The 27,931-nt window shown below is 45.9% G+C and overlaps 1 protein-coding gene across 1 annotated transcript in view; it reads left to right on the top strand.

Annotated features, from left to right (window-relative positions):
- The window catches only part of LOC142567775 (WD repeat and HMG-box DNA-binding protein 1-like), a 350,415-nt gene that overhangs the window by 119,218 nt on the left and 203,266 nt on the right, over positions 1-27,931 (top strand). The window contains exons 4-6 of the mRNA XM_075677936.1: positions 15,877-16,045; positions 16,104-16,233; positions 27,596-27,692. Coding sequence (XP_075534051.1) covers positions 15,877-16,045; positions 16,104-16,233; positions 27,596-27,692 — 396 coding nt within the window. The remainder of the gene's footprint in view (positions 1-15,876; positions 16,046-16,103; positions 16,234-27,595; positions 27,693-27,931) is intronic.

The following is a 27,931-nucleotide window of genomic DNA, read 5'->3' as shown; positions in this document are numbered from 1 at the left end:
ACGCAAGCAGCGGGCGGTCACCCGCAGGGTTGTCTGAACAGACCAATCAAACGCTCTCCTCGTTCATAGGAGGTCACTTTTGTTTGCTTGAAAAACGAATAACATTGCCTACACTGAGCGGCTTGTCGTATATAATTGGCTGACAAGAGGCGAGGAAAACGCTCAAGTGGAGAAGGATTCGACGGGGCAGAGCCACTGCACTGAAAGTCGACAACCGGAAGAAGAGGGTGGTGCCGGCGTCTACGATTGGTCGGCTTTCCCTCACTTAGCTTGCGATGGCTGGTCTAAAATCGCGGCGGCATGCAACGGAAGCTCAAGAATGACGCTAAAACAGACCCTCAGCAAAGAAGAGTTGGCAGAATGAGGGGGTAAATGTGCCGAAAGTGCTCGAAAACGTTACACGGCCACGCAAGAAGTTTTATTATACGCAAATACACCCATGCTCTCCGGCAGGTGCGAGTAGCCAGCGTCTGAGCGATCGGCGGCAGCCATCATCATTCCTTTCGGAACGGGGCAGCCTGCGGCTATTCCGAAGAAAATTCAGTTTTGTTTGGCATATTAATGCATCTTTATCGCGTACACGTCACTTTGACGCGGTGAGTTCTTGCGGTTTTTTGACGTCACGTGACAGGCAGGTGCAGTGGGTGCAGCCCGAAAACTTTTTACCAATAGCCGAGGGGTAAATGGCGAAAAGGGTTCGAATCAGAAATAACTGTTTTTCTTTTTCGTGTCAAATCATGCATAATCAGTGTGTACACATTATGTCAGATGGGGATGTATCGCGGTTCTCGTGACGTCGCGTGACAGACAGGTGAAGTGGGGGTGGTCGAAAAAAATTTTGACCAATCGTGGAGGGCTGATAGCAGAATTGAAATAGAAAAGTTTCGAATAGTTTTACGTTATAGCGCCCCTGTTCCCAATCTTTTGGTGGTACCTCAGCTCGGATAATCCCGTTTGTCCGTATAGCAGCAAATAAAAACAAGGCTTTATTGATCACAATGAAGAGAACTCGTAATTGTCATGACAATGGCGCCCACGCAGCAGGGAGGCAGGTGGCGTTTTCCGTTTTTCTAATATGGTGGGGAGATCAGCGTCATTGAGACACAATTTAATTTTTGTTTTCGTCAGGGCGGCCCACAGCCAAAATACTGCGGGCCATAGTATCTACCACGATTTTTGTGAAGTTGTTGTTGGGCAAGATATGAATGTCGGCCTTCAATTTTGCAAATGCAATGTTGTCGCTAAAATTAATTTGGTAATTAGAACATTATGAATTTTTTTTTTTACTTGTGACGTGAGCCGTATTTGCCGCGATGCCGCATTTGTATTGGTTACCAAGCCTTACAGTCTGACAGAAGATGTGCGCATGAGCTTATCACAAGTTATCAGTGCAGCACCCTGCGTTATTTGGCGCAGAAGAAACAGCGTGCATTGGCCTCGAGCTCCACCCCTGGAAAAGCTGGTGCCACCGTCGGCGTGACGTGCTATTAGGGATCACGTGGACATAGCGACTGCATCGACTGCTTCGGGAGCGCCGAAGCGAACTGAAAACGAGAGTTTAAATTCCCTCGTACGCTGCGGTCCTCATTTAGTGGCGAGATTTTCCCGCTTCGAGTGTCTCCTTTACAATGATTGAAAGCATTACAAAAGGTTGTGGCTGCCTTTGAAGGCGAGCAACATGGTAGGCTACTCCTCGGTGCCGCAGTGCCGGACGTACGCAACGGAGCCCGGTGTCAGCCTTATTCATACGTAGCCGCAGGACAAGAAGCTGCGTGAAGCTTGGCTCGCGAAACATAAAACCGGCAAACAGTCATCGGCTACAATTCGGGTATGCAGCAAGCCCGGACGCGAAGATTTCTGCTACGGCGCCGGGTCTGCGATGCTCGAAAAACGCGCACTGAGACGCTCGCCCGAGTCCGCTGCCCGACTGATGTCATGACGGTTTAGTCTATGAACTTGTCGATGCTATAGATACTGGCAAGTTCACTGGAATGGAAAGGGAGCGGTAAGAAGCACATAAAAAAGAAAAGCCTGGCATATATGTGTGCGTTATGAATTAATGCACTGGGTAACAAAAAAAGAAGCCGCGGGATATCGCAGGCTGAGAACACCAATAAATATATAGTGCGAGGCAACTCGAGAAATAATATTGAAACATCCAAGAATTTAGAAAAAAAAAAGATTGAATCGTCGCGACGGCACATCACAGTCCCCGTAGGCGTCGAAGTCTCTACAATGAAATTTTTTTTGAACTGCTCTGATAGCGCCCACACAACAATGGTTGCTTGTATACTGTCAAATGCTCATATTTTGCGACCTAAAGCTCATGGCATGGTGCGAAAATGCGCACGCGGCGAAAGCGAAAGAGTGCGCGGACAAGCATGCAGACGCGCAGTCGGTCGCTGCGAAGCTGTGCGATCGCTGTATTGAGGCTTCATTCTATTATGCTCCATTTAGTTATACAAACACTATAAGACCATATTTCACATTGCTTGCTCTCAGAGTTTGCCTACCTTTCACGCAAGAAGATGGTTCGGGAGACTCCATCGCGGCGACCGCGCACTGTGGCGTTCCATTGTACGTATTCGGTAAAGAGATAGCGTCTGTAAACGATTCTTTGCTTTCAGTTTGCCCAAGATTATTATTTAGACAGTAAAAAACTTTTCTGCTTTTGAAAGTACTTACAGAAATGTCCGCGAGAGCTCACGCGCGGTCTTTTCAGTGTGCGCTGACAGCAAAACCTATGAGGAGTGCTCCGCGTGATCCCTCATACTACGCCAGCGAGGCGCTTCCGGTAGATGGCGACTCCGTAGCTCCTCATCGCCAATATCTGCTGCATTCGTGATCTATGGGAAAGAAAGCGAAGGAGAGGGGGACCCGGCGGACGTGCGCAGTATCCAAGGCGGCTGTACTGGTGCTGAAACCAGTAGTTTACCACCAGTACTGTACCACCAGTGCCAGTACCAACAGTGAAACCAGTACTGGTACTAACCAGTACCAGTACCAGTATTTACCAGTACGTAAATTGTCGATATCCTCGCCTTCCTCAACTACACCCGGGGGGGGGGGGTGACAGAAGACCTATGGGCCCCGGGTGCCAGACGACCTAGCTACGCCACTGGCGGGACACCAAAACAAAATTGGTGGCTGGCGGAGCAAGCCGGACGCGCCGAATGCGACTTTTTCTTCTTCTCGTGAGTGCATTATGCGCATTAACACAGTCTCTTCCATATCAATAATGCATAATATCGTTACTATCGGCATGTTTGCGGCAACAACATAGCCATGACGACTTTGAGGTGACAGAAACAGAGATGGGTGCGCTTAGCTGCCAGTGACAGAAACGCATGGTGGGCTCGCTGCGGAAACTGCGGCACTACTATCTTGATACGGCATGCTTCCACTATGGGTGGGCGAATGCCTTAGCTGTGTTAGAAGCATCATCATATGAATAGGGTACACTTCTAACGTATCAGTGTAAACGTGGCTACCATCGTTGCCCCTCGCCATTTGTTGCGTGGCCACGAGTGTAGATGGGAAGAATTGAAAAGTACCTTTTTTGTTGTCGACCACAACCATTATAAAGCCTACAAATAATAAAGCCAATTCGAGCTTGGTTGTAGCTTTTTATCATGCAAGTGCGTAAAGTGATGAAAGGAACGAAATGGGGCATCTGCTTAAGAGTGTTCGGGTGTGCAGACTGCTTGGTATGTCCTGTTCGCGTACCATTCGACATCATCCGACAGATGTTAAGCGCGATCATCATTAGCTGGACTTGGCGCACGACATATCGCTGCGGAAAGTTCGGGGTGCGATCATTACATCGGAAAGGGACAAAATTCATGGCTGCGATGATTATGAAAGTGGATCATTATGCAAGTAAAATACGGTATTACAAGAAATTAGGACAGAACAGTTCTAAGCATTTACTTCAAAAGCCAGAGTGCCCATATTAGTGTGCTACAAAAATGCAATATGCTGGAGTTCAATTTTTATAACTTAATTTTGCAAGATCATATGTGTATCCATGGATGATTGCAGAACAAGATATAATTCCTTAGATAATGTCTATTAGGTAGACAGCATGAATGGTTTCTCTGGTTACTTTCTATGTTTTCAAAGCCCAGCAAAAGGTCGCCCTAATAATCCGAGTACATAGAATGGCATAGATAAAGGACCTGGGCACGAGGATAAATTACTTGATACTTCTTATGGCTTAATAATTAAGTTTAACAAAATTAGGCAATTTTAATTTAGGGCTATACTTAAATTGTTTATCTTAGTGGTTTTCTAGCTCCCAAATTTCCCCACAGTTCTACATCATTTTTATTGCCCCATGTGGATATTATGTACTTAGTCATGCTGACAGCTCAAAGTTCTAACCATTTTGTTGAACATGTCGTCCCCTCGCTCATTGACAAGGAATGGTAGAACCATCAGAGCGCCCAAGCCTCTTGCATCTGAAGAGAAAAATAACACCAGTGAAAGCACTGCAGTTGCTGACCAATTTCGCTGCTTGTAATTGTTCAGTAAATTAGCAAGTGCAACAAAACTACAAGCACTAACAGTTTATAAGATTCGTACAGTCATACAAGAGTACACTTCAGGAATCTCGGTGGCACAATCCAGTACTAAATGGGCAGTGAACAAATAGTAACGGCATATAGCTGTCTACAATAAGGATATTTGCAAGATGTGTTGTTTAGCCATTTGATGTATGATGCTTGCTTCTGGAAGTGTACTGCAAGTGGTTAAAACATAATTAAGGTGAACGAAGGGACCAGACTTTGTTATTCAAGACTGTATAAAGCCAACGAATATCTAGACCAAGGAAAGCACAGGGAAAATTTAATTTGATTTTATTGAAATGCACAACTAATTAAGAAAATAAAATAGTAGACAAAACAACAATTTGCCACGTAACCTGCCTTACACATTTGATGCTACATCAATTAAGCTACGATGGAGGCTATTTTCTCCTATTCACCTCGCTCAGCATTTATGTACGTTTATTAGATATGATCTTGGGAGTGTTAACTAGCACCACCCTTGGCAATGGTTGCCCGTGAAACATGTTTGTTGAACCGTAGGCTTTCTATGGTTGGATCGAACATGAAAACCTTCCTTATTCATTTCACATTGCTCTTTGTTTTTCTTGTTTTAGGCAAACTTTAGCAATAGCTATGTATTTCAATGGCATAAAATACAGACACTGATTCAAATTACCATAGTTTTCATAGAAATATGTAATGCTAATTTTAGAAAGCTTCAGGATAGGCTAGTTCATACGAACACAGCAAATTTTTTACTCCTATTCAGGCAGACACAGCACTAAGGACGTGGATTATGTGAGTACGCATAGAAAAAATGTTACATCACAATGTGTCATTTCCTCGTGCGCCTTCAATTTGTGTCCTTAGCGCTGTTCCTACCTTAATGCGGGGCTAGCTTGTTATACATGTTGTAGTGAAATGCATTATTAAGCTACAATAACAAACAATGAATGGTATCATGTCTGTCCTTTCTGCCATGCTTCCTCGTGACTCACTAGTGCGTTTCACTTTAATGCTATGTAAACAAGCAATTGAGGGTGAATCTTATGCTGCGTACCATACTGCAGCAATAATGCCCTCTATGGTTCCTTAGCAATCAGCAGAAGCTATTCAATGGAAATAGGTTTTGTGTTGAAATAGCTTTGTGGCTTCCTTAAGTAAAGCTGAAATATAGCTCATGAGCAACACATAACTTTATCCCTTCAGCCATGACTGTGTGTGGCCTCAATATGCACAAAATTTTCTGCAAATACAAAGCAAACTCAGCAGAAATCTCAGCCTGTAGAATGATATTTAAGTGACGTCAGGCCAGTCATCACCGTTACGCAAAAAGTTGAATGTGACATTTTTTAGTTTGCATGCATTATTTCACGAAAATAAATTAAAATTGCTAGAGAAGTGGGTGACACTGTTATTGATGTAAGGTCCTTCTAATGAAAACAAAAACACTAAATACCAGCGATGACACAGAGAAACACTTCTGCTTTTTTGTGAAACATGGTGTTATGTTTTTAAGATAGTGTTGTTTAGCATTATTTGCCTTACAGTGATTATCCGTTTAGCATTAGTAGAAGCTTACATTCGTAATCAGTGCCATATTCAATATTTGCAACTTAGTTGGTATCAGGATATTTAAGAGCTGCATCTTGATAAGACTGCATTATGACTGAAAGGGTTATTGCCAGTGAGCACAGCTAGCCGAACTTTATATGGCACAGCAATTAATAGTGTAATAGGAGGCAAAATAAGCTCAATCTGACTATGCGCCTACATTATGAGGTGTGCTGATGCAGGAAAATTTTAATGTGGCACATATATCACTGGACTCCTCAAACTTCTATTTTTCCAAAGCTGCTTATGAACACTGGCAATGCACTAACTGAAATACACTGCAGGAAAAGAATTTGTGTGCTTGGCCACCTAGAAGAACGCATGACCTTGAGCCATAAAGACTTACAGTCTCTCGCAATTCTGTTCTCCACAGCCATTTCTGCCAGCACAGTGCACAGAGTTGACTGCACTGCTCGCTTGAGCCTTGCTGCATTTAGAATATGGTCGCCGTAATCGTTCAATGCTTTTAGCAATGCGTTATCAGGTGGTACACCATTTAGGCGACAGCATTCATTGCAGATCTGTAAGAATTAAAACATAGCTTGAAACCAGTTCATGGAAACAATGTGAAGCATGGCCAACAGTACCACGGTACTGTCAGTTTGCAGAAATCTGTGCTAAGACAATGTGATTATTTGTGGTCACAATGAGTGATGCACAGTCTTGCAGAAGAGTAAAGGACAGTTGTTGAGAAATGTGAAGTTTCTGGCTGGCACCCCTGCATAACAAATCATCGAAAGCTGAACATCAAGAAGTGTAACTTTGATAACTTGACATTCCATGAGCATTAAAAACAGAAATGCTGTGTGCTGTGAGTGGTGACACAACTGTTACAATAGTTAGTGACAAAGCTTTTTAATTCGATTGAAGTAGCTTCGCTGGAGCAGGAGCATGCAGTTATTTGCTGTTACTTCATGGTATTTAAGCGAATGCCATTCAGGCATGCTTGTAACACTAATAACTTGTCATATTTACTGTTTGAGGGCTACAGCATGCACAGCAAATTGGAAACTAGAGAAGAGAGTTGGGCTAGTTGGTACTGGTGTCTTTTGTAGCGACATAATTATAAGTGTGAAAACAATTTCTATAAGAGAGGGGATAGGACAGGGTGCGGGACTTTTAACTGAGAAATTTTAATGAATCGAGGACCAGCAAGTATGCCTGTGTGTAAGCACGAACATATGAGCAAACAATCCAATAAATAAAATAAAACCAGACATGATAAACCACTGCGGATCATTGATGCAAATGTTCATATGCAGACGCGTGACTAATTTCCTTGTGAGCGCCAAAGGCGGTGTGCTTACGCATCTATAATCTGTTTTTAGTACGCAAAAAAGCTTCAAACAATTTCCTATAAATTTGACCACTGAGCCGCCTTAGGACACATGCATTATCAAAGCATGGGGAGCATTTGTGTTTGTGGCACTGATCAGCTAAGTGACTAGCTGCAGCTAGGGTACTGACAATGGTTCGGTGTTCCCTTATGAGGTCTTTCAGGCATCTCCCTGTCTGGCCTATACAGCATTTTCCACGTGAAAGTGGAATATTGTATACCACCTCAACAACCTTGCAATCCATAAAGTGCATGGCACGCTTCTTTGTGCAGGCACCTTTACATCTTTTATGGGCTTTCAGTAACAGGCACCAAAGTGTCTCCCAGATAGCCAGCGCCACGCAAATGCTTTGTCTTTTGCTCCACGCTGCAGGATACTTAGTGCTCACAGGATTTTACAAGAGCAGCTCTGAGGCAGTTGACTGCTATGTAGCAGCAAGTGGAAAAAACAGTGTAGTTTAAATAAATTAGGAGATTTAAGCTGCCACAAGACAGCAAAATGGCAAGAGTAGACAGCAATGGTGACAATTTCTTGGGTCGAGCTGTGATGACATACGGTAACCCAGCAAGGAACAGAGTGAGAATCATAGTTTGTGCCAGCAGTTTCTTAAATTGCACGTTTGCATTTCTCACTGTGCTTTATCATTGTGGTAGAGTGCGAGGAAGCCTTGTGTACTGTATTAGAATTAATTATTTTTAGACAGATAACCTAAGGGTAAAGAACGTGTTTGGATATATGTTTTTGGTGTTGACTTTTGCTTTGAGAAGGCTCAGGTAATGGTTCCCCAGTAGCACTAAAGCTATAATTAAGGTAGTTGAACTAACCAGCTATGATAATGCAAGATAAAAATTGCCAATGAGGCAATTGAAGGAATTTCACAATACAAACTATAAAGTGCTGAACAATTAGATACACTCACCTCCTTGTCTAGCTTTAAAGCTGGATAGAGGTCTAGAAGACCGGCAAGACTCATACCCTCTTTTTCTATGTTTGCTCTCCTGGCAGCTGTGGTCCTGTTCATGGCGTCCTCTATTTTGTCCATGTCGGGGTTTCCCTTCTTGAGTTCTTTTTCATAAAATTTGTTGTCTCGGAAATGAAGCCCTCATCTACTTCAAATGCTTACTTCACAGCAGTCAGAAAGTGCGAGATAACAGAGACAGTATAACAAAGTTTGGTTTGATAACATTGGGAAAATTAAAGGCAAGGAGAAAAAAAATTACCATACTTATGCATCAGCAACCAATACACTGCACGTTATCATTTAAAAGGCCTTCCTATACTTCTAGAGCGTGAGTAAAGTCACCCAGTAATTTTGTACTACTAGTGTAAATGCACAAGAAATATGATAATCCTCTGCATAAAACAGGAAAACTAAAGGTTTTTCTAAGTATTTGTGTATTATCACACCCAAAGGCCTCTATAGGTGCTACAGAAGTGATGGGTAATTACTTGCAAACAATCATTTATGAAAAGAAAAGCAAGAAAAACACAAAGAAATAAAAGAATCCCAGCATATTCACCCAAGATCAAGCAACAACTGACAACACCAACACTGGCTTAGTATGGATACGCATTAGGCAGAACACATCTAAATGTACATGGCTTCACTTCGCTGTAATTTGAGACAACTGTCTCCCAATAATGGGGCTCACTGCTGTGAACTTATAGCATAATGCTCTGCAATGTCACATTTTCACATGAAATGTGCAGAATGTTTCTATTATACATGAATGAAATGCAAGGTGTGATTCTATGGCGGGATGGTACTGAGCTACTGCCTACTAAACAATCTGCCTAAGTGTGAGTGACAGCATCATTACAGGACTACCCTGCTGCTTTGCAGGGAGTCACTCCATCTCAGTAACATCAAAAGGGAGTTGCGCGCTTGACAGAGATGAGACAAAGTTCTAAATAAAGGCCAGAATTAACTAGTATTCTTTATTATCAAATAACGGCCACTATCTTCTGTCAAGTTAACAACGCCACACAAAATAACGAATTACAGTGGTCGCAGGCAACTCAGTGTTGTGACATACCACATCTAGCGACTGCCTCATAACACATGATCCTTACGTAATACTTGCACTTTCCTTTTGCAGCACGCAATTATAGTACTGAAGTACTGCAACGCAATTGCAAAGCAGAAATATTTCTCCATAGTAGGATCAAGACCACATAATGAAAAGGACACCACAGCCACAGCGTCGATGAAGTGCATTCTGCAGTACCGTATAAGTGCTGAAGGTTCCTTCTTGGTACTGCTGAGTGATTTTCATACTACCTAGTTCCTGTTTCGTGGTCTCACAAAGACAGTGGAATGATCAACACATTGCAACAAGAGTCGCTAAAGTTATAAATTCACATTCATTGGAAGCACTTCATTTGTTTAACCTTTAATGACTGCACATATAAATACAAAAAAATCATTTTATACCTAACTGTGCAAAAGACATCGAGAATAAGCATATTCTACGAAAAGAAATAACATTTTGCAGAAATGGGGGAATAAAACTGGAAGTGGGCTTCTCCCCAAGCCACATATGGCTGGCTACGTTTGGAATTTGTGCGGAGAGCTCTTTGCATATGTGTACTATAGTTGTACATTTCTTCACATTGTGTGTCTGACATCACTACAGCCGGAGATCTCATACCGGTCTGTCTCCTCTGACCGTGCTTTGAAAAGAAAGCGAGTCGCATGTGTAACTTCCTTCCCATCCTGTGTTCCTGCTCTAAACCAACAAATGACACTTGCTGTCAATCATTCAGTGTTGGCTCAAGACATTTGACCACTCAATGCCAAAAATCAGCAAGAAAAATAAATATTTTTTGGTATGCTGTATCCAGCATTCATCAATAAAGGGCTAAAACAACTCAAGTGTCAGATTAGCATAGCCACCCACTTTTCACTACATCTAAGCATGTATATCAACATATATTACAGTATGATGCTGTATCACTGGTCTAGAAATGCATCTACCATTACATCTTGAACCAATGTTTCACTCTAGGTTCAAGGTGGCAATGCGATATGATATTTTGCTCCTTTGATCACCTATAAAATCTCTGATAACAGCATTGCCGAAATTGCTGCTACAGCCTGATCGCATATTTGCATTTATTAAAGAAAAAATTTAAATGATATCAACAAGTACATCAAGAGAAGCAACTAAATGTTTCAACTAAGTCACATAACGAAGAAGGGACAGTCGGTTAATCTAACGAATAAAATATACATGCAAACGTGCAGCTTATCACCTGTGTTGGAAATCCAGATGTTGAGCATGTGCCAGAACTTTCGCCTGCCATTCTTGCCTTCGCTTTTGCTTTTTCCGCATCCACTTCAGGGAATCCTAGTGCCATTCGCTATCTCATATGTTTGTATTTGTTCCTTAGGCTCATATACCACGTGAACTGGAATTAAATGAAAGCAATTGACTTTACATGCCTTAACAACAGTTCAATGACTTCCAGTTTTCAGGTTATGAAAGAAACTGCAAAGACAGTACACAATGAAGCATGGAGTTGCCCTAATCTTAGCTTGATTTTTGCACTGTTTCCTTCAAGTTCCAAAATTTACCAACTAAGCTATTTTAGCACACCTTTAAACAAAATAGCTGATAATTTCTTTCAGTATTGGTGTTGGTGAAAACTTTATTGCATGAAAACGACTACAGGTACTAAAATATATTATTTAACCAAATATATATTTAGCTGAGCATGCAATTTGCATAGCAAATGCAGAAGTGCTGTTGGCACCTTCATATTTAGTTAAGCTGCAAAGCTTTTAAATCACCCCATCTCTACTCAATCACAAGCACACAGACCTGAACAGCCGCAAGCAAGGATGGTCATAAACGTTGCAAAGTACTAAGAAAGGCTTTGGCAGCACGCTTAACGTAAAAAAAAAAAAATATGGGGTTTTACGTGCCAAAACCATTGTCTGATTAAGAGGCACGCCGTAGTGGGGGACTCTGGAAATTTGGAAAACCTTCTATGTGCACCTAAATCTAAGTAAACAGGTGTTCTTGGATTACACATTCATGAAAATGCGGCCGCCGCGACCGGGATATGCTTAACATATAAAAGCGCAAAAGAAATCAAAATGAATGAGAGTTATGAGAAAATCCTCTTGCATGGCCAGAGTCCTATATGTCCATCAGTGCTGGGTACTGGTTTACGAGGCTCCTTGCAGCAACATTGTACAGTTTATTTGGGTACCTAATGTTTACAAAAGCATGCATCAACTTTCTACATAAAACAATACACAAAAAATAAAAGATGCAACAGCCTTGTAGCGCAACAATTCCCTTGAAATAATATCAAACAGTTGAACTGTGATTCATAAGACGGGAGAACTTAAGTAAACTGCACCATGAAAGCATTAGGTGCGTGACGAGAACGAGGTTAGAGCATTGATCGGATGGATTTGACAAAGGACAGGGGTAAAATTTAATCCCTTGGTCCTGCAATAGCCAAGATACACTGATAATCATGACCAGAGTTCAGAAACTCTTAAAATACTTTCACCAAATAAGATCTTTTGAAATGTTTTAATTAATATTTCAAATGAGCTATTACTAAAACATGCACACAAGGGAAAATCAGTCATGAATGCAAGCTTGAAAGAGCATCTCCTATAAGAATTTAGCAGGGCAGCTTATTGAGATACTTGTTAATCCATTATCCTGCGTGTACAGTGCAAAGGTTAAACGAGGATGTAGGCGCAAGCACTGACTACCAATGGAGGTTTTATTGCCGAATTTACACAAAATAGGTGTATAGTTATGTGAAAAATAATTACTAAAAAGGTGAAGAAAGCAGACTATTAAGGGACACACGAAGAAATGTAGTTGCATAAGAAATGCTAGCCGAAGGTTTCACTTCTCAGAAACTTGGAACTCTTTTTCTGATACGGCAATGAATGGCTTGCTGATGCATGCACAATGTTCCTACCCCAATTGTGCTACTTCAACTGTGATATGTGTACGACCATCCCTGTGCTTGTGAATAACTGACATTCTTTCGAACCAAGCAGTGGAGCCACACATGCAAGTATGATGTGCCAAAAAGCCTACTCTACCATTGGGCACAATATATGCATGTTCACACAACCTCTCATGAAGGCATCTGGCAGTCTGCCCCATGTGACAAGCACCGCATGAAAGAAATTTCGTACACAACCTCTTATGTGGAGTCAAGATACCAAATCTTAAGCCTGACCTTGCAGATGCTTTTCTTATTGCCCTATTAGAAAAGGAGGAGGAGGAGGAGGAGGAATAAACTTTATTTGTGCTCAGCAGATTTGAGACCTAGGCCTCTACCTAAATGACGGCCTCGAGCCCTTGGGCCCTGGCGGCATCTTCGGCCTGCTGGATTGCCTTGAGTTGGTCTTCCGGTGCACAACTGAGCAACGCGGTCTCCCACTGCTCTCTCGTCTTAATTATTTTATTCTGTATGGGTGTACGAGGACAAGTCCAAACCATATGTTGTAGGTCCGCCCTTTTTACACAGACTCTACATTTATCCGTGTAAAGGTCCAGGTAGTAGCGGTGGTAGGCCACCGGGTTCGGATATGTATCTGTTTGTAAGAGGCGCCATGCCGTCGCTTGCCGTCTATTTAACGAGGAGTGTGCCGGGGGGAAATGGGCCCTTCCCCATTTGTAGTGTTTGGTGATCTCGTTAAAGCTGGTCATCCGGTCTCTCTCCGTTCCTAGTATTTGTTGCGTGTCACCTGCTCGGCCTGTCAGTTCTCGAGCCAGGTTGTGCGCTATTTCGCTCCCGGGAAGGGAGGAGTGTGCGGGTGCCCATATAATGTGAATGTCGCGATCTTCACGAAAATTGTTTAAAATTCTCAGTGCTTCCGGCGAGATTCTTCCTTTTGCATAGTTCTTGACGGCTGTCTTGCAGTCGTTTACTACGATGTTAGTTTCCGTGGAGGCTATTGCCAGTGCTAAGGCAGCTTCCTCCGCCACCTCTACCTTCCGTGTTTTTACCGTCCCACTAACGCTGCAGTCACCCTCTAGACTCGTAGCAACTATCGACATACTCTGTCCATTTGCGTACTCCGCCGCGTCCACCTAGACCACGTCCCTGGCACTACGGAATCTTTTGTGGAGAGCTCTCGCTCGTGCGTTTCTTCGATCATGGTGAAACTCCGGGGGCATGTTTCTGGGGATTGGGGGTATTGATAGATGTTCCCTTATTTTCCTTGGGATGTCTCTCCGCACTCCGTGCTGTGCTTCGTAGGTTATTCCGATGTCATCTAAGATGTGTCTCCCCATCAAACTCTGTGTAAGCCTTTCATACTGCGCTACTCTCTGGGCCTCAATAAGTTCGTCTAATGTGTTGTGCACGCCGAGCGCCAAGAATTTCTCGTTTGACGTATTTGCCGGAAGTCCCAAGGCTTGCTTATACGCCCTTTTAATAATGCAGTCTATCTTGGCTTTCTCCGCAGCATAGAGCTTGAGGTAAGGAACCACATATACAATACGACTGATTACGAATGTTTCTATTAATCGGATGAGATTGTGCTCTTTCATGCCATGGTTCCTGTTGGATATCCGCTTTATTAGTCTGATTGTAAGCTTCCCTGCAATATGAATTTTTAATGTACGAAGAATTGTCAATGAAGCTTACCACGAGCACAAAAATTATGTCACAATTGAAAATAATGAGCACAGTGTAAACCTATGTGGCCTTTCCACTCTTAGTATGCTTTACTGCACGATGCGTATTTACACCACTGTATTGCAGTGTAGCAAGCTACAAAAGAAGCGTTGCATGATTAGGCTTTTTACGATTATCTGTTTCGCAATACAATAATATTTCGCCGAGAAGCCTAAGCAATGTACTGCGGTGAAGCATACTAAAAGTGAAAAGGAGCCACTGTCACTGGACATAATAAGAGTACTTTAACTATACACTCGCGCACCCGCCGCCTCTCAGGTCGCCTAAGTGGACATACTATGCTGGCTGATAGCGGCCCCCTCCCGCATTTAGTTTGCTTCACCGCGTAACTAAAATGTACTACGGCAAAGAAGCCGCGCATTTGTATTGAGTGAATAAACAAATGGTTTTCACAACAGTACAGTAATAAACGCGCACCGTGCATCAGTCTACCACACGGAAGAGCGCCGCACCATGCGGTACCTGATTCACACAGGCCGTGTAGCCCACTTATCAGTCGTAAAGGGTGTTATGGGTAATTCAAAATTTCAGACACACATATGTGTTTATGTTTACGTTCGCACTCCTTGCGTAATAAGACTCCCAGAACTTCCACAACAGAATGTAATTTACAACACACAAACGCAAAGAACACGGACATATGTCTCGTTTTCAACTCCGCCGTCATGCAAGTGACATATAGTGCGGGAAAACGTGAACATGCTGTGTGTTAGCCTCGTAAACTTCATACTAGGCAAGGAGCTAGCACACCACAATCCCGCGACAACCGCTAATGAGACGAAGACGGGAGCACATGTCTGTCAACGCGCAAACGGAGCCCCTAAGCCATTCTGCTGGGCGGTCGACGCAGTTGCATTTACATGACTTCTAGCGAGCAGCACATCCCTCGATGTTCGTTAAGCAAAGTCGGACACGACGACGCCACATCGCAGCACGGGTCACACAACACAGATTCTGTACTGCCAGAGCTCACCGAGGCCAAATCCGCACCGCCACTACTCACGGCTTTCCGCCAAGTAACACAGAGCCTACAACCAACACACAAGCAACGCACACACAATCACGTGAGCAATGTTGAACAACGCGCGGTCCAGAGAAGGATCACGCCGAGGACGAACACTCCACGGCGTCGCTCGGCGCCAGCATCGCGCCTTCTGAAAAATCCCTAAACGATGCTGTCCCTAGGCACCTAGGATCAGGTCACGTGAGGCATTTTTGTACGAGATATAGACGCACGCGGATGTTTACACCTCCATTGATCCGGTAAAACACCCGGTCTGCTAGTGTTTACCAGAATACCGAACAATAACAGGTTTGGAAGAGGCCAAACCTGTTAGCGCGTGCAAATTCCAATTCGTAAAGCGCAAAACCGAAAAATATTCATTCTCATTGTGCTCGGGAATCGTAGGCTGCTCTTCAGTAGACAACACAAGATTTGATTTCTTCGCAAACAGTGATCAGTGCAGTCTATGGTTTAGCGATCAGCCGATGGCTCTGCTAACCTTGAGAGAGCTCCCGTAACCCACTTTAGATGCGTAACTACAGCTAGGTGAATACTGCTTGTAAGGTTTTCTGCAAGATGGGATTGACATCCTACGTTGCACTTGTATTAGCTTAGTGTATTTTTAGCCAGTCTGACACTGGTAAAAGATTGTCATAATAACGTAGCACCACTAATGTTCTCGCAGGGCGTGGCTCTGGGCACTGGTTGGGTGGCCATCGCTTGCAAACCGCGTTTCTTGCGGCTGTTCACGGTTTGCGGCCTCCAGCTTGCTGTGTGGTGCTTGCCGGGACCTCACGTGGTGACAGTAGGCCACGGCAAACAGCTCGCCATATACTACCACACGGCGGCGGCAGGTGAATTGTGAATAGCAGGCCGTCGGTCCCGGAACCAGCATTAGTTGTGTTAGCGCAGGTCCGGACGGTCGCCAGGCCATCTCGGTGCAGCGCTACCTGGCGGTGACGAGAGCAGCTCCTGCTGGTGTGGTGCTGGGTACGCCATTGGCGCTTTCCTTACGACCCGGAGCGAGCGTCACCTGGGCAGGGTCAGACTCAGAATTCTGCGTTCCCAAACTGTGCTTGCCGATCGATACACGTTGTCGCGCAGGCACTATGAAGTGCTCAGTCGCTGTGGAATACTGTCTAGCAGTACTGTGTCAAGTACTGCTAGACAGTTTTTAACACTTGACCCACCCATTTACGCTTCGTGGACTATGATCGAAGTTCTCGAGTGCAATTTGAAGGTATCTGTCGGCACGTCGTACCGATCTTAAGTGTTACACATGCAAGAAAAACAAACAAGTTCCTTCATGCAGACGAAAGCGTATGTGGTAGCCGTTCATGTGTACAGGCGCTCCCAGAATAATTCGGAACACAACACACGCGGCCGCTCGCCGACGGAGCGCGCCCGTGGAAAAAGTACTGCCATGGTATGCGTGTGCGCGGTCTCCCTTGCGAGCAGGGTTTGTTCCCTAGTGCATCCCCCCCACCTAGTTTGTTTTGCGTTGCTCCAAAACAGTAGCCCTAGGTGCCCCTTAACGTTTAATCTAGGGGGCTGGGCCGGTGGTGTCTGTGACAAGGTGTGTGTGCGCATGCACTCGCGTTGGAGCATAAGCGCTCGTGTCTGCATGTTCGGGTGCTTGGGCGCCTTTTTTTCATTTTTCATGTGGGCCGTATTTATCATTTGCTGAAAATATTTATGGTAGGTGACCGTGACTAGTGCTGGCAAAGGGCGACGTTTTCGTCTGATGCAACCGTGATCATATCGGCGGCTCGATTGATAAAGAGGTACGAACATACTTAAACAATGACAGTTACACGAATTCCGCCCTATTCCAAACGAGGTAACATGCCAAAAAGAGTGCCGATGAATGTGTGGAGAAATATAATTAAACTAATTTCACCAGGTATAACTCAACGTGAGATATGTCGCTTCCCAGGAAAGTGCATAAGTGAGGTCAACCGAATAATGCAAGCATACAGGGATGAAGATGCCGGAGTAAAGATGCAGCACGATCGGGACAACACCTATGCACGTCGGAAGAGTCCGACCTTCTCATTGTTGCTGCAGCCGTTGCCGATCCTGTTTAGAGCGCCCTCCAGATCAAGAGAGCCGTCAACCTGCAAGCCAGTGAGGAAACAATTAGAAGGCGCATGCAAGAGGCTGGTCTTCGTGGATTTGTCGCGGCACAAAAGCCACGCCTTACGAGTGCCAAAAACGCCGGGGCCTTGAGTTTGGCAGGGCATATGAGCGCTGGACGCCTGTGAAGTCATATTCTCAGATGAATCGACATTTTCATCTACATGGGATCAAGAGCGCCGGGTATGGAGACCATGCAACTGCAGCTATCTTCCTTTTCCTTCTGGCCTTTTAAGCAGAAATTATTCGGACGCGCAAAAGGTCTTTCATCTGAAAAGACCATTATCTGTTGCCTTCTTTTCGTGTAGATGCGAGCCTGGGTATGTTTGCTAGATCTACAGCAGCGGTCGCTGTTCTGTCAACGTTTGGGGAGCAATTAGTTAACAGAGCCGCGGTCCGCTAATGTGACTGTTCTCATCGTTCGCAGCTCAAACTTACTGCGAATTTCTGGACTTCCACCTATTGCCATACGCTCTGGACGGGCCATTTAAAGATGGCTGGTACTTGTTCCAACAAGACCTGAGCCCGGTGCACATCGCCAGAGCTGTGGAAGAACTTCTTAAAAATGTGGTGTTCGCGTTCTTGACTGGCCTCCGAAAGGTGCAGACTTCAATGTTATGGAGAAAGTGCGGGGCATGATGAGGAAAGTTTATCCAAGCTGAATCTGGGAGGGGCCAGTGCCGACGAGCTCTGGCTCGCCATAGTGCGCCAATGGAAGCGCCTTGGTGACTGGAGGGACTTCGTAGATGCACTCTGCGAGTCAATTCCACGCTGCCTACTAGCTGCGCTTTGTGTGGACGGCGCATTCGCGAGATATTGATAGCGGAACATGCCAACCGCTTTAGACGAAACACAGTTACGTTTCAATTCTTTTTGTTTTCTGTGGAAAAAATGAACCCAGTGTTCTTCCTGTTATTTATATTTGGGTCATTCCACGCCAACTGTCCCAACCTTGGCTCTCGACCATCAGCGATTTCTTTGAAAAAAAAAACTGAGGATCAAGAATTGATGCTATGACGTCGTAGGAGAGGAAACGCCAGTGTGGTGCACTAATATGAAGACCCGCTCTTCTAGAGCCGGTTTGGTATTCTTGCCAACGTTGGCAAATCGTGGTAATGAAAGAGGCAATCTGGTAGCCAAGCCTACAACTAGATTTGTAAGTCGCTCTTTCGTCAAAAATGCTCTGTCTTTACCTTCGTTGTACTAGGGTCACGTCTCTCCATTGTATCATACCGTTTGTGACGCTAGTTGCTCTTTTTACTTGTTTGCTTACTATTGATGATGTTCTATTTGTTATGTGCTGACAGTATAACGTAAATGGAAGCCCGCTCCCTTATTTATTGCGGCTTCATTAAAGAAAAAAACATATTAATGAAATAGCGTTTCACCCTTCTTATTGTTGCTGCCACAGGAACCTTTCTTACAGACATGAGAGCTTTCACAAGAACGTCTTCACCTGTTCTCATTGTTGGCATGCAGATGCGCTGATCGACGTCAAATAATCCGTGTCTGGAGATGTGAGATCTGGGAAAGTCGCGTGGACGAAGGGAATTTGCAGTTGATGTCGCTACGGTTACATGTACTTTGAGGTCCTCGGCTAGTGCTTAGCGCTTCATCCTAATGAAATTTTACGTCCCAAAACGATGATCTGATAATGAAGCACGCCGCGGTGGGGACTGCGGAATAGCTTTTACCACCTCAAGTACTTTAGCGTACACTCCATGCAAGGTACACGGTCGTTTTTGCATACTTGATCTTAACGATATTTACTTGTCAACAAGTGTGCACTTGCTATGACTATTTATTAAACGTGTTGCAGTTGTGCCATTGAAGTTGGAGCTGTGGTAGCACCGAAAAGCCTGGCCAAATGCCATGGCTTAACAACTTTTTTCAATGGAAGGTTATATGGTCTGTGTGGTACCTTAAGTTAACGTTTCCTACTACTCGAATTCGCTAAGTTTGTGTGTAGAATGTTTCTAATTTTATAAATATGTAGCACAGTTGATTTTCTAAATGAAGAAAGAACAACCAGCAAACTAGAAGGATTCCTTAGCTTTGAATGCCTTTACTGCGACTAGAGCATGTTGCCATGGTAAATCCATCATTTTGCGTAGATATGTTTTTATTGCGATTGGCATTCTTGCGGTATTTTAAGCTCTCACCGGAGCATGCCTGTCTGTTTCGTTACGTGTTTAATAATTTGTTCGCGAACTTGGGCGACTCTGTAGTCCGTGATTCAATGGTTAGAGCATCAGGCTGCAGTGATGAGGGGATACCAAATCAGTTGTCGGGCCAACATCACTTGAGGGTTTCTGGCAGCGCCTGTGTGCCGTTCGACAGTGTGGGCGTTTCACGCCAGCTGGCTTCACTCGGTATGCGCCGCTGGTTGTGTGCCGCTCTTCAATAACCTTGCTCACCCCTGCTTGGGTCATTGGGTGTGTGGAGCTAGATGTCTGCCCACTTCAGTGAACGTCCTTGATGTCAGTTTGGCCTACTGTATATGTTCAGCTGCGTAGTTCCTGCTCTCTAATATACAAAAAAATAGACCAACCCATCCTCTACCGGAAAGTGGGGGTAAGCGAAGTTAGTCCTGCGTGCGCCTGCCCTTCGTCACGGTTAAGTAACATGGAACGTCCGGATTGGTTCGGCCACCAGCGCACACAGTTCGCGAGATTCTCTATGCTGTCGGATTGCGTGGGCTCGGGTGGCTCTAGCCGCTGGATCGGCGCGCCGACGGCGAGCCCTGTTACGGGCAATTTCTCACCCCCGCTCGTCGAAGGCTGCTTGTTGCTTGGGGAATGCACAACGCGGGGACTGTATTGAACGGATACGAAGCTTCCGCAGTGCGCGTAAAACCCTTTTTTTTGTCATTTGCTTTTCCGCTGGAAGCGAAACGGCTCTGATGCGCGCGTGGCGTGAGCGCGCGCCTATGCAGCTCGAATCCTTGCTAATGACACACATTCCAGCGCCGGCGCAGCTGTCAACTCATCAAACCGCCCTTTTCTGCGGCTGCTCTGATCTGGGAGCAAGTGGGTTTCTTTGCGTGACAACGACAACGCCACCGAAACCTGTGAGCCAATAGAAGCTTCGCTTGAAAGCATTCACCCCAACTTGCGTAACTGGGTATGTGACATTTTTCAATCGAGCCCTTTTGCACTTCCTTGGTGCACTTGGGTCACTGGGGCGCCGTTGCTGTAGGCAGCTCTGAGAGGTCGAAGAAGGTGGCTCGGTCTGCAAGCAGCATCGCAAGCTTGGCCATGAAGAATATTCATGGTCGCAAGCAGCGTTGCGCAATGCCATGCGCCATGACTTGCCCAAAAGAGGTCCTTGCCGAAGAAGAGCTGTGCAAGAGTCGCAGCGAGCGCCTTCGGTAGACTAAATTCAGCGATATCACAATCCTCTCGCTGTATCGGCTGCTCACTATCACAGGAATTCATCAAGTATAAATAAACACTTAAAGCAATGAAGTGTAATAAAGAATAATAATCTCATTCCCGTCGCCAATCTTCTCCGCACGTTGTATGCGCCCCCAATTTTTTAACGCGGATAGCATTGTTTGCCTACTTCAGCCGTTTCGAGCCTATCTATCTATCTATCTATCTATCTATCTATCTATCTATCTATCTATCTATCTATCTATCTATCTATCTATCTATCTATCTATCTATCTATCTGTCTATCTATCTATCTATCTATCTATCTATCTATCTATCTATCTATCTATCTATCTATCTATCTATCTATCTATCTATCTATTACATCGCCGTCATTACAGCTTTGCCGCTCAACAGCCCTCATGCTGTCATCGTCACGCGATTTTAGTCATACAGTCATTAAGTATTATTCGGGAAACCGCCACGGTGATGCCGTCGTGGTCGCTGCGTTGTGGTCATTCCAGCTTCGTGGACAGACTCTCGTCATGCCGTCGTCGTCACACCTACTCCGACCCAGTGGTCCAATTTCTCTTATTGTTTGGCCTACTAGGTATCTTTCGGGGTCGTGCTGCCGTCATGGCCTTCTTATTTATTTATTTATTATACCTAAAAGTCACTAAAGGGGACATTACATGAGGGGTGGGCGCATGTTGAAAAAACGGCGAGTCAGGTTAGGTAGTGTGATTAGAAAGATGTTCTTCGATGGCAGCTTTGAAACGAGAAATGTCAGTGATGAGGGTGGTGTCAGAAGGAAGCGTATTCCATCCACGCGCTGTGCAGAAAAAAAGAACGTTGATACGTATCACAATGGGCGCGTGGTAGATACAGAGCATTAGGATGCGTGTGACGGGAGAAGCGATGGGTTGTAAAGAACATTTGGTTACCAGTGGGCTGTGACTGAAAGAATCTAACACAATAAAAAGACCGGAGCAGTCTTGCGGCGGAATATCACCTAGAGAAGACATAAACCGGTTTTTAAGGCTGAAGGATATGATAGGAATCAACATTACTTGTCCAACGGTTATTGCTGTTGGCGCCCGGTGCTAGGCTGCCAGGGGTCCATCGCCCGAGGACAATCGTCCGATATCCTCGGCAAAGGCGCTGGGTCTCTGGACGGCCCACTCCTGGTCTCCGGGTGCCTCGCTGAGGAGGGCGGCTTGCCATCTCTCAGCGAGGCGCCCCGCTTCAGAGGGTGCTACTGTTGCCTTCCCCCTGCTTGGTCCTTCTTCCTCATGGCGTTGGCATTGCCAAAGCACGTGGGTCATATCGGCTCGTTGGCGCTCGCACTACGGGCAGCTGGACGATGGGTGCAGTGCGGCCCACAGGCGGTGCTGGTGGTAGGCGTTCATGAAAGTGCCCGTCTGCAACCGTCTCAGGTCGACCGCATGGGACCTGTCCAACCGCCCGTGGCGTTGTGGATGTACCTTCGTTCTTTCCTGTAGTGACCAAGCACCTCTCGCTACGTGGCCGTAAACACCTCGACATCGCGGCCGGCGTCCCCGTGGTCTCCAGCTCCGTCCTCCGCGATTTGGGTTGTGTTGGTAACGACAGGGGCGTTACCGGACGGGGTGGCCGCTGCCGTCGCCGTCACTCCTCCGCTGGGGTCCCGCACAACAACGGCAGCGGCTTCCCTCTGGGTGACCGCGTTGCGGCAGGTAAGCTACCTCGCGACGATGTGGGTGCGCTCGTGGTGGTTGGGCGGGGTGTCGGTGTGTCTTCGGCCGTTATCATTGTTGTTTTCGTTGTTGTTGCGGCTGTTGTTGTTGTTAGTGCCAAGCTCGCCGACTTGCGCGGGGAACCACTTGAGGGACTTGTTTGTAATTGTGCCTGACCCGAAGTCCCCGGCCCTGGCGTTGAGCATGCGCACCGCATCCGCGGACACCCCAACTTTGGTGTAGTTCCGAATCGCTCCTTTGGAGTCGCTAATGACCAGGCTATCCTCCGCACCTCTGTGGAGTACTGCGAGGGCTATGGCCATCTCCTCCGTTGCCTAGGCCGACGGCAGCCTCGCTGATGGCTTGACTCGGATCCTTCCCTTCGTATCTACGACTGCCATGGAGAAGGCGGGTGCCGCCGCCGCCGGTCCGCCGTATCGATCTCGCCGCTGTTGCTGCTGCCGTTTTTGTCGTAGTAGTAGTAGTGATGGTGGTGTTTGTAACTCCGGTTCGTCTCGCGCATTCCGTTGTAGCAGCGGTGATGGTCGTCGTCCCTCGTCGCCACCACGATCACCGGCTGGCCGCGATTACATGGCTGCATCGACGAAGAGGACGCCTTCTCGTCTCCCGTGCAACTCCGTGGTTAAGGCGGCAAGGCTTGTACTATAGGAGTACTCAGAAAGGATGTATCTGGCAGCTCCCTTCGTAACCGATTCAATGTTAATGATATCGACACGTGCACTTTTATATCTTTTTGGGTTGACCGCTTTCCACTGTCTAACAAATGTTATCGCTCAGCGCGGGACGCGCCCGCATGTATCGGAACTTTCTGCAATGTGATCGATTGTTCTTTCTGCTGTCTGTTGTCACCAAAGCTTGTGTAATCTGATTGCATGTGCGACGCGTACTGTGTAGAACTTCCTGGAAGACACGCGGGAAGACACGCCTTTCCGTGGTCCCGGGTTCGAGTCCCGGACCAGGACGAATTATTCTTCAACTGCGAGGCTTTTCTTTCGCGGAACCCGTATGAGTTTCCTATATAGCAGTCGCAGCGAACAGGTGGATGTCTGATTTCCCCTTTATTGCTTACTTCCCTCCACCTTGCGGGTTTCCGCAGAACTATTACTTGAAAGTTTTTGCTTAGGCATTGCGCGCGTTAGTCTGGTTTGTATTCCCCACCCTAATTTTGGAATGTTGTGTCTGATCTCAATTTATTTTCTTTGAACAAAATACAAGCTTTTTAAACTTTTTTGTCTTTGTCAAGCTTCTTTTTGTCAGTTGTCAACTCTTGTCGAGTCTTGCAATGTTATTTCTGTCTCACTTGTTCCATACGTTAGTACCACCAGCTTGACCTGAGGTGCGCATTGGCAGCTACAGGTTATGTGTGCACGTTTGTGCATTATGATTTGCCGCAGAAGACATGTCTTGTGCAGTATGGTCTGGGCTTTCAGTGCAATAAATGTTTAAAACGAGTCACTTCGTTGTAGTGCCAATTTTTTTTCACTCATATACTGTGGTCTCTAAACGCTATAGTGTATTTCTCTAGAACTTCGGTAAAGAGTGAGCAATATACATATAGACTTAGGTTACACAGACATTTGCCTGATAGGGTCTGAAAAGCAACTGCATAGAGTTTTTCATTAAAATCTGCCTTTAGTAAATTTAAAGAAATGCTATAGCAATTTGTCTTTACTCTCTCTAAAGGAACTCTATAGAAATTTGTGTTTGGGATCTCTAAAGGAACTACGTAGGAATGTACTATAGAAATTTGTCTTTAGGATCTCTAAAGGAACTACGTAGGAATGTTCTGTAGAAATTTATCTTTAGGATATCTAAAGAAACTACGTAGGAATGTTCAATAGAAATTTGTCTAGGACCTTTAAAGCAACTCGATATAAATGTTCTATAGAAATTTGTCTTTAGGATCTTCAAAGGAACTCGATAGGAATGTTCTATAGAATTGTGTCTTTAGAGTTTCTATAAGAATGCGGTAGCCAAATAACTTTTGGAACTCTATAGTAAAATTCTATAGTAAGAAAAAATAAACACAATACAATTCTATTGAACAAGTTCAGAAGACTTTCTATAAAAACAGTAATAGTTTTTGTAAGGGCCAATTGTAGCCTCGCAGAAGAGAGTCTATCATACGTTGAAATGTGGCAGGAGCATTGCACAGGCCAAAGGGCAATACTTTGAACTGATAAAAGCCATCCCGCGTGATGAAGGCCGTCTTCTCGTGGTTCATTTCATCAACTGAAATCTGCCAGTAGCCAGATCGAATATCGATGGACGAGAAGTACTTAGCTCCGTGCAAGCGGTCCAAGGCGTTGCGTGGTAGTGGGTAGATGTCCTTGTGCGTGATCTTGTTTAGGTGGCGATAATCGACGTGAAAACGCCAGGTACCATCTTTCTTTTTCACGAGGACGACAGGCGAAGCCCAAGGGCTGGCTGATGGTTCCATGACCCCTTTGCGGAGCATTTTGTCCACTTCTGAATGGATTACTCGACCTTCATCATGAGATACCCGATAGGGATGCCGACGAATAGGATTTGTGTCTCTAGTGTTGATACGGAGGTGAACAACCGATGTTTGTCCTAAAGTCTTGTCGCCGAAATCAAAGATGTCAAGGTACGATTCGAGGAGGAGACGTATGTCCGTGGCATGTGCAGAGGTGAGGTCAGGTGCAATCATCTTCGCCAAGTCATCCGTAAGAGAACTAGAACTAGAGCTGTGAGCTGCAATGGGTGCTAGGAAACCGCTCTCGGCATTCAGATTTTCAATGTCAAATTCAGAAGTATTAGATACGCTGGCCAAGAACATGCCGGCTGGAAGCACTTGAGAGCACGGGCTGAAATTCAGAAGCGGGAGAACGACGTTGTTATTAGTAATCGTCACCAGCGTACGCGGAAGAGCAACGTTCCGGTGAAGAAGCGCGTCGATGATGGGGCGAAGGACGTATTCACCGTCGGGAATCTGTGGCTGTGCGGTCAAAGTGACGTAAGTGACTGCCTCAGGTGACAGACGCACATCTTGAAGCGAACACAAGTGCGGTAGAGCGCTGCTGGGAGGATCAGCGAATTGAGGCAGTTCAAACTGAAGAACGCCGGTTGCACAGTCGATCAGAGCGGAATGATGGGGTAAAAAGTCCAATCAAAGGGTAATGTCGTGAGGGCAGTTGTCGATTACAGCAAAGTGAACTGAAGTAAGGCGGTGGGCTATACTTATGCCCGCAGTACACATTCCAAGTACAACGAGCACGCCGCCGTCGGCCACACGAAGAACTCGGGCAGCTGCTGGGGTGAGGACCTTTACTTTAAGCGTCTACGTAGGCTGGCACTCATCACAGAAACTTGGGCTCCAATGTGGACGAGTGCTTGGGCAGGTAAGCCGTCTATTAACGTTAATTACACTTCTCTTTGTGGGCACAGAGAGAGGATTTGCTGCAATAGTGGGCAATGCAGCACCTCCTCCTAAGACTGCATTTCTTAATTTTCCAAAAGGGGGCGACCAAAAGCCACAGCGGACGAAAGGCGACATGGCTGCGGTGAACGGGAAGATGGGCGACGTGTTTGCGGTGAGCAAGACTGGTGTGCGCGCGGCGATGGTGAGCGACTATACCACGTGTTCCTAGCAGAGTTGTCGGCGCTGTTAGACTCGGCGGTGGGCGAAACATTGCGGGCATTTCCGTTAAAACAGCTCAGGTTGGCCGGCGTACAAGGCGTTGAGGGCGACGAGTTGCGACAGTATCGGGTGACATGACCAATGCGGCGACAGGTGAAGCATATCGGCGGGTCGTCCGCGGTTCTCCACTCAGTCGGGTTGCGATACCGCCGAGAGAAGCGTCGGGGTGGAGCGAAAATAGTATAAGGGCGTTCGTTAGCTCTGAGGGTCGTGACAGCGCAGACAGAATGTAGGCCAAGGTTTTCAAGTTCCTGCGGAACGATGGTTTGCAGGAGGGGCACTCAAAAAGGGGTAGCGTTAGGGCTACCCGAACAGAAAGCTGCGGGCGCCATCGCATCCAGTTCACGTCGAAAAATTCGCACCACATATTCTAGTTGCGATGCATGCTACTGTGCGGGCTGGTCTTCGCACGTCGACGTTGCAGCAGGAATCCAAATCTGCGATTTAGGAACGACTCTTCTGCGATTTCAAGAGCGGCTGTTGCAACCAGCTGAAAGCTGAGTAATTGAAGTTAATAAATGCCGGAAATATACCAATCGGTGGAATAGTTTCACCGCAAAGCGCTTTTTACTGGCCAAGAAAGCCTCGAAAGTTTGAAAGTTTCCATTGACTCTCATGCTTCAATGTTGGCCCGCAATTTGGAACAGGTTTTCGGCCGTAATTAGCGGTACCCTTTCCTTGAGATGTCAGGCAGGCGCGCAGAGCCTATTTCCGTGGGAATATGTTGAATAATGGCTTCTATGATTAGCTATTCCCGAACAACGGCGCTCTCCCACAGAAAACGCGCATGTTTTCTGGGGCAGGCTCTGGGGGCGCTGTTCCTGGTCACGCGGATGAATACATCTTGAGGGGCACTCAGCCTTCATGTTGGCTAGGAAGCCCTGCAGATAGATTGGCCAGTGCTGCAAATAACTACTGAGATTATTCGCTGTATCACAAGCACGGAGAAATTTCGGCGGGAAGTCCGTCGCTGTGTGAGTCGTTTACCAACTGTACGAGCACGCGACGAAGCGTGTCGTGTTCCCTTTCGTCGCGATGGGACGTCGCCTGCAGCCGTCGCTCGTGTCTGGTTCCAACGCCAAACAACTGTCTTGAGAGTGATCACCCCTCCCCCCCTCAATGGGGTTTATACTTCATACCACAAATTTTCCTTGGCTATGACGTTGTGCTTCTGAGCTCTAGGTCAAGCGTTGAACACAGGCCGCGGCAACCGCATTGTGATGTGGGCAAAATTTAATACGTTCGGCTGCTGTACATTGGGCGCACGTTAAAGAACCCCAGGCTGTAAAAAAAAAATATCAGGAGCCCGCCACAACGGCCTGCCACATAATCAAATTGTAGTATACCCTCGTAAAACTGTATGAAAAAAAAAGGAACACCGCGTGTATAAATTCCCCAGTAGCACAATCACTGTAAGCACGGCTGACGAGAAGAGCCGCGTTTTGGCACAGCTTGTAGTGATCTGTGCTCTGATGAACGTTTGGGACGTGCTTTCAGATTCAGTGACCAAGGGAGCCTTTGCTGGGCAGACTCGCTGGGACGGGTCCATCTTTTGGTTCGTGGGGGCGTGTGGGAGGTGATCTGCGATTTGCCGGTAAGCATGGCTCTGCAGTTCCTCATTTTCACCGCGTTTAGGTGTCTTACCAGTATTCTGAAAACACGTGCTTAAGCACCATCGAGTCTCTCAGTTATTTCAAGCGTCCTACGAATATTTTCCTTGAAAGATTCCTAAAACATTGTCCCCAATTGACCAGTGTTTGAATAAAGATATCCACAGCGTTGTTCGCAAATTTATTATAACCTGAAGATTTCGAGCTTAAGATATTCACTTTT

This window comes from Dermacentor variabilis, unplaced genomic scaffold, assembly GCF_050947875.1.
Source record: "Dermacentor variabilis isolate Ectoservices unplaced genomic scaffold, ASM5094787v1 scaffold_14, whole genome shotgun sequence".
Classification (NCBI taxonomy): Eukaryota; Metazoa; Arthropoda; class Arachnida; order Ixodida; family Ixodidae; genus Dermacentor; species Dermacentor variabilis.
The sequence above is the reverse complement of the archived record's forward strand: the minus strand, read 5'-3'. Positions and strand labels throughout refer to the sequence as shown.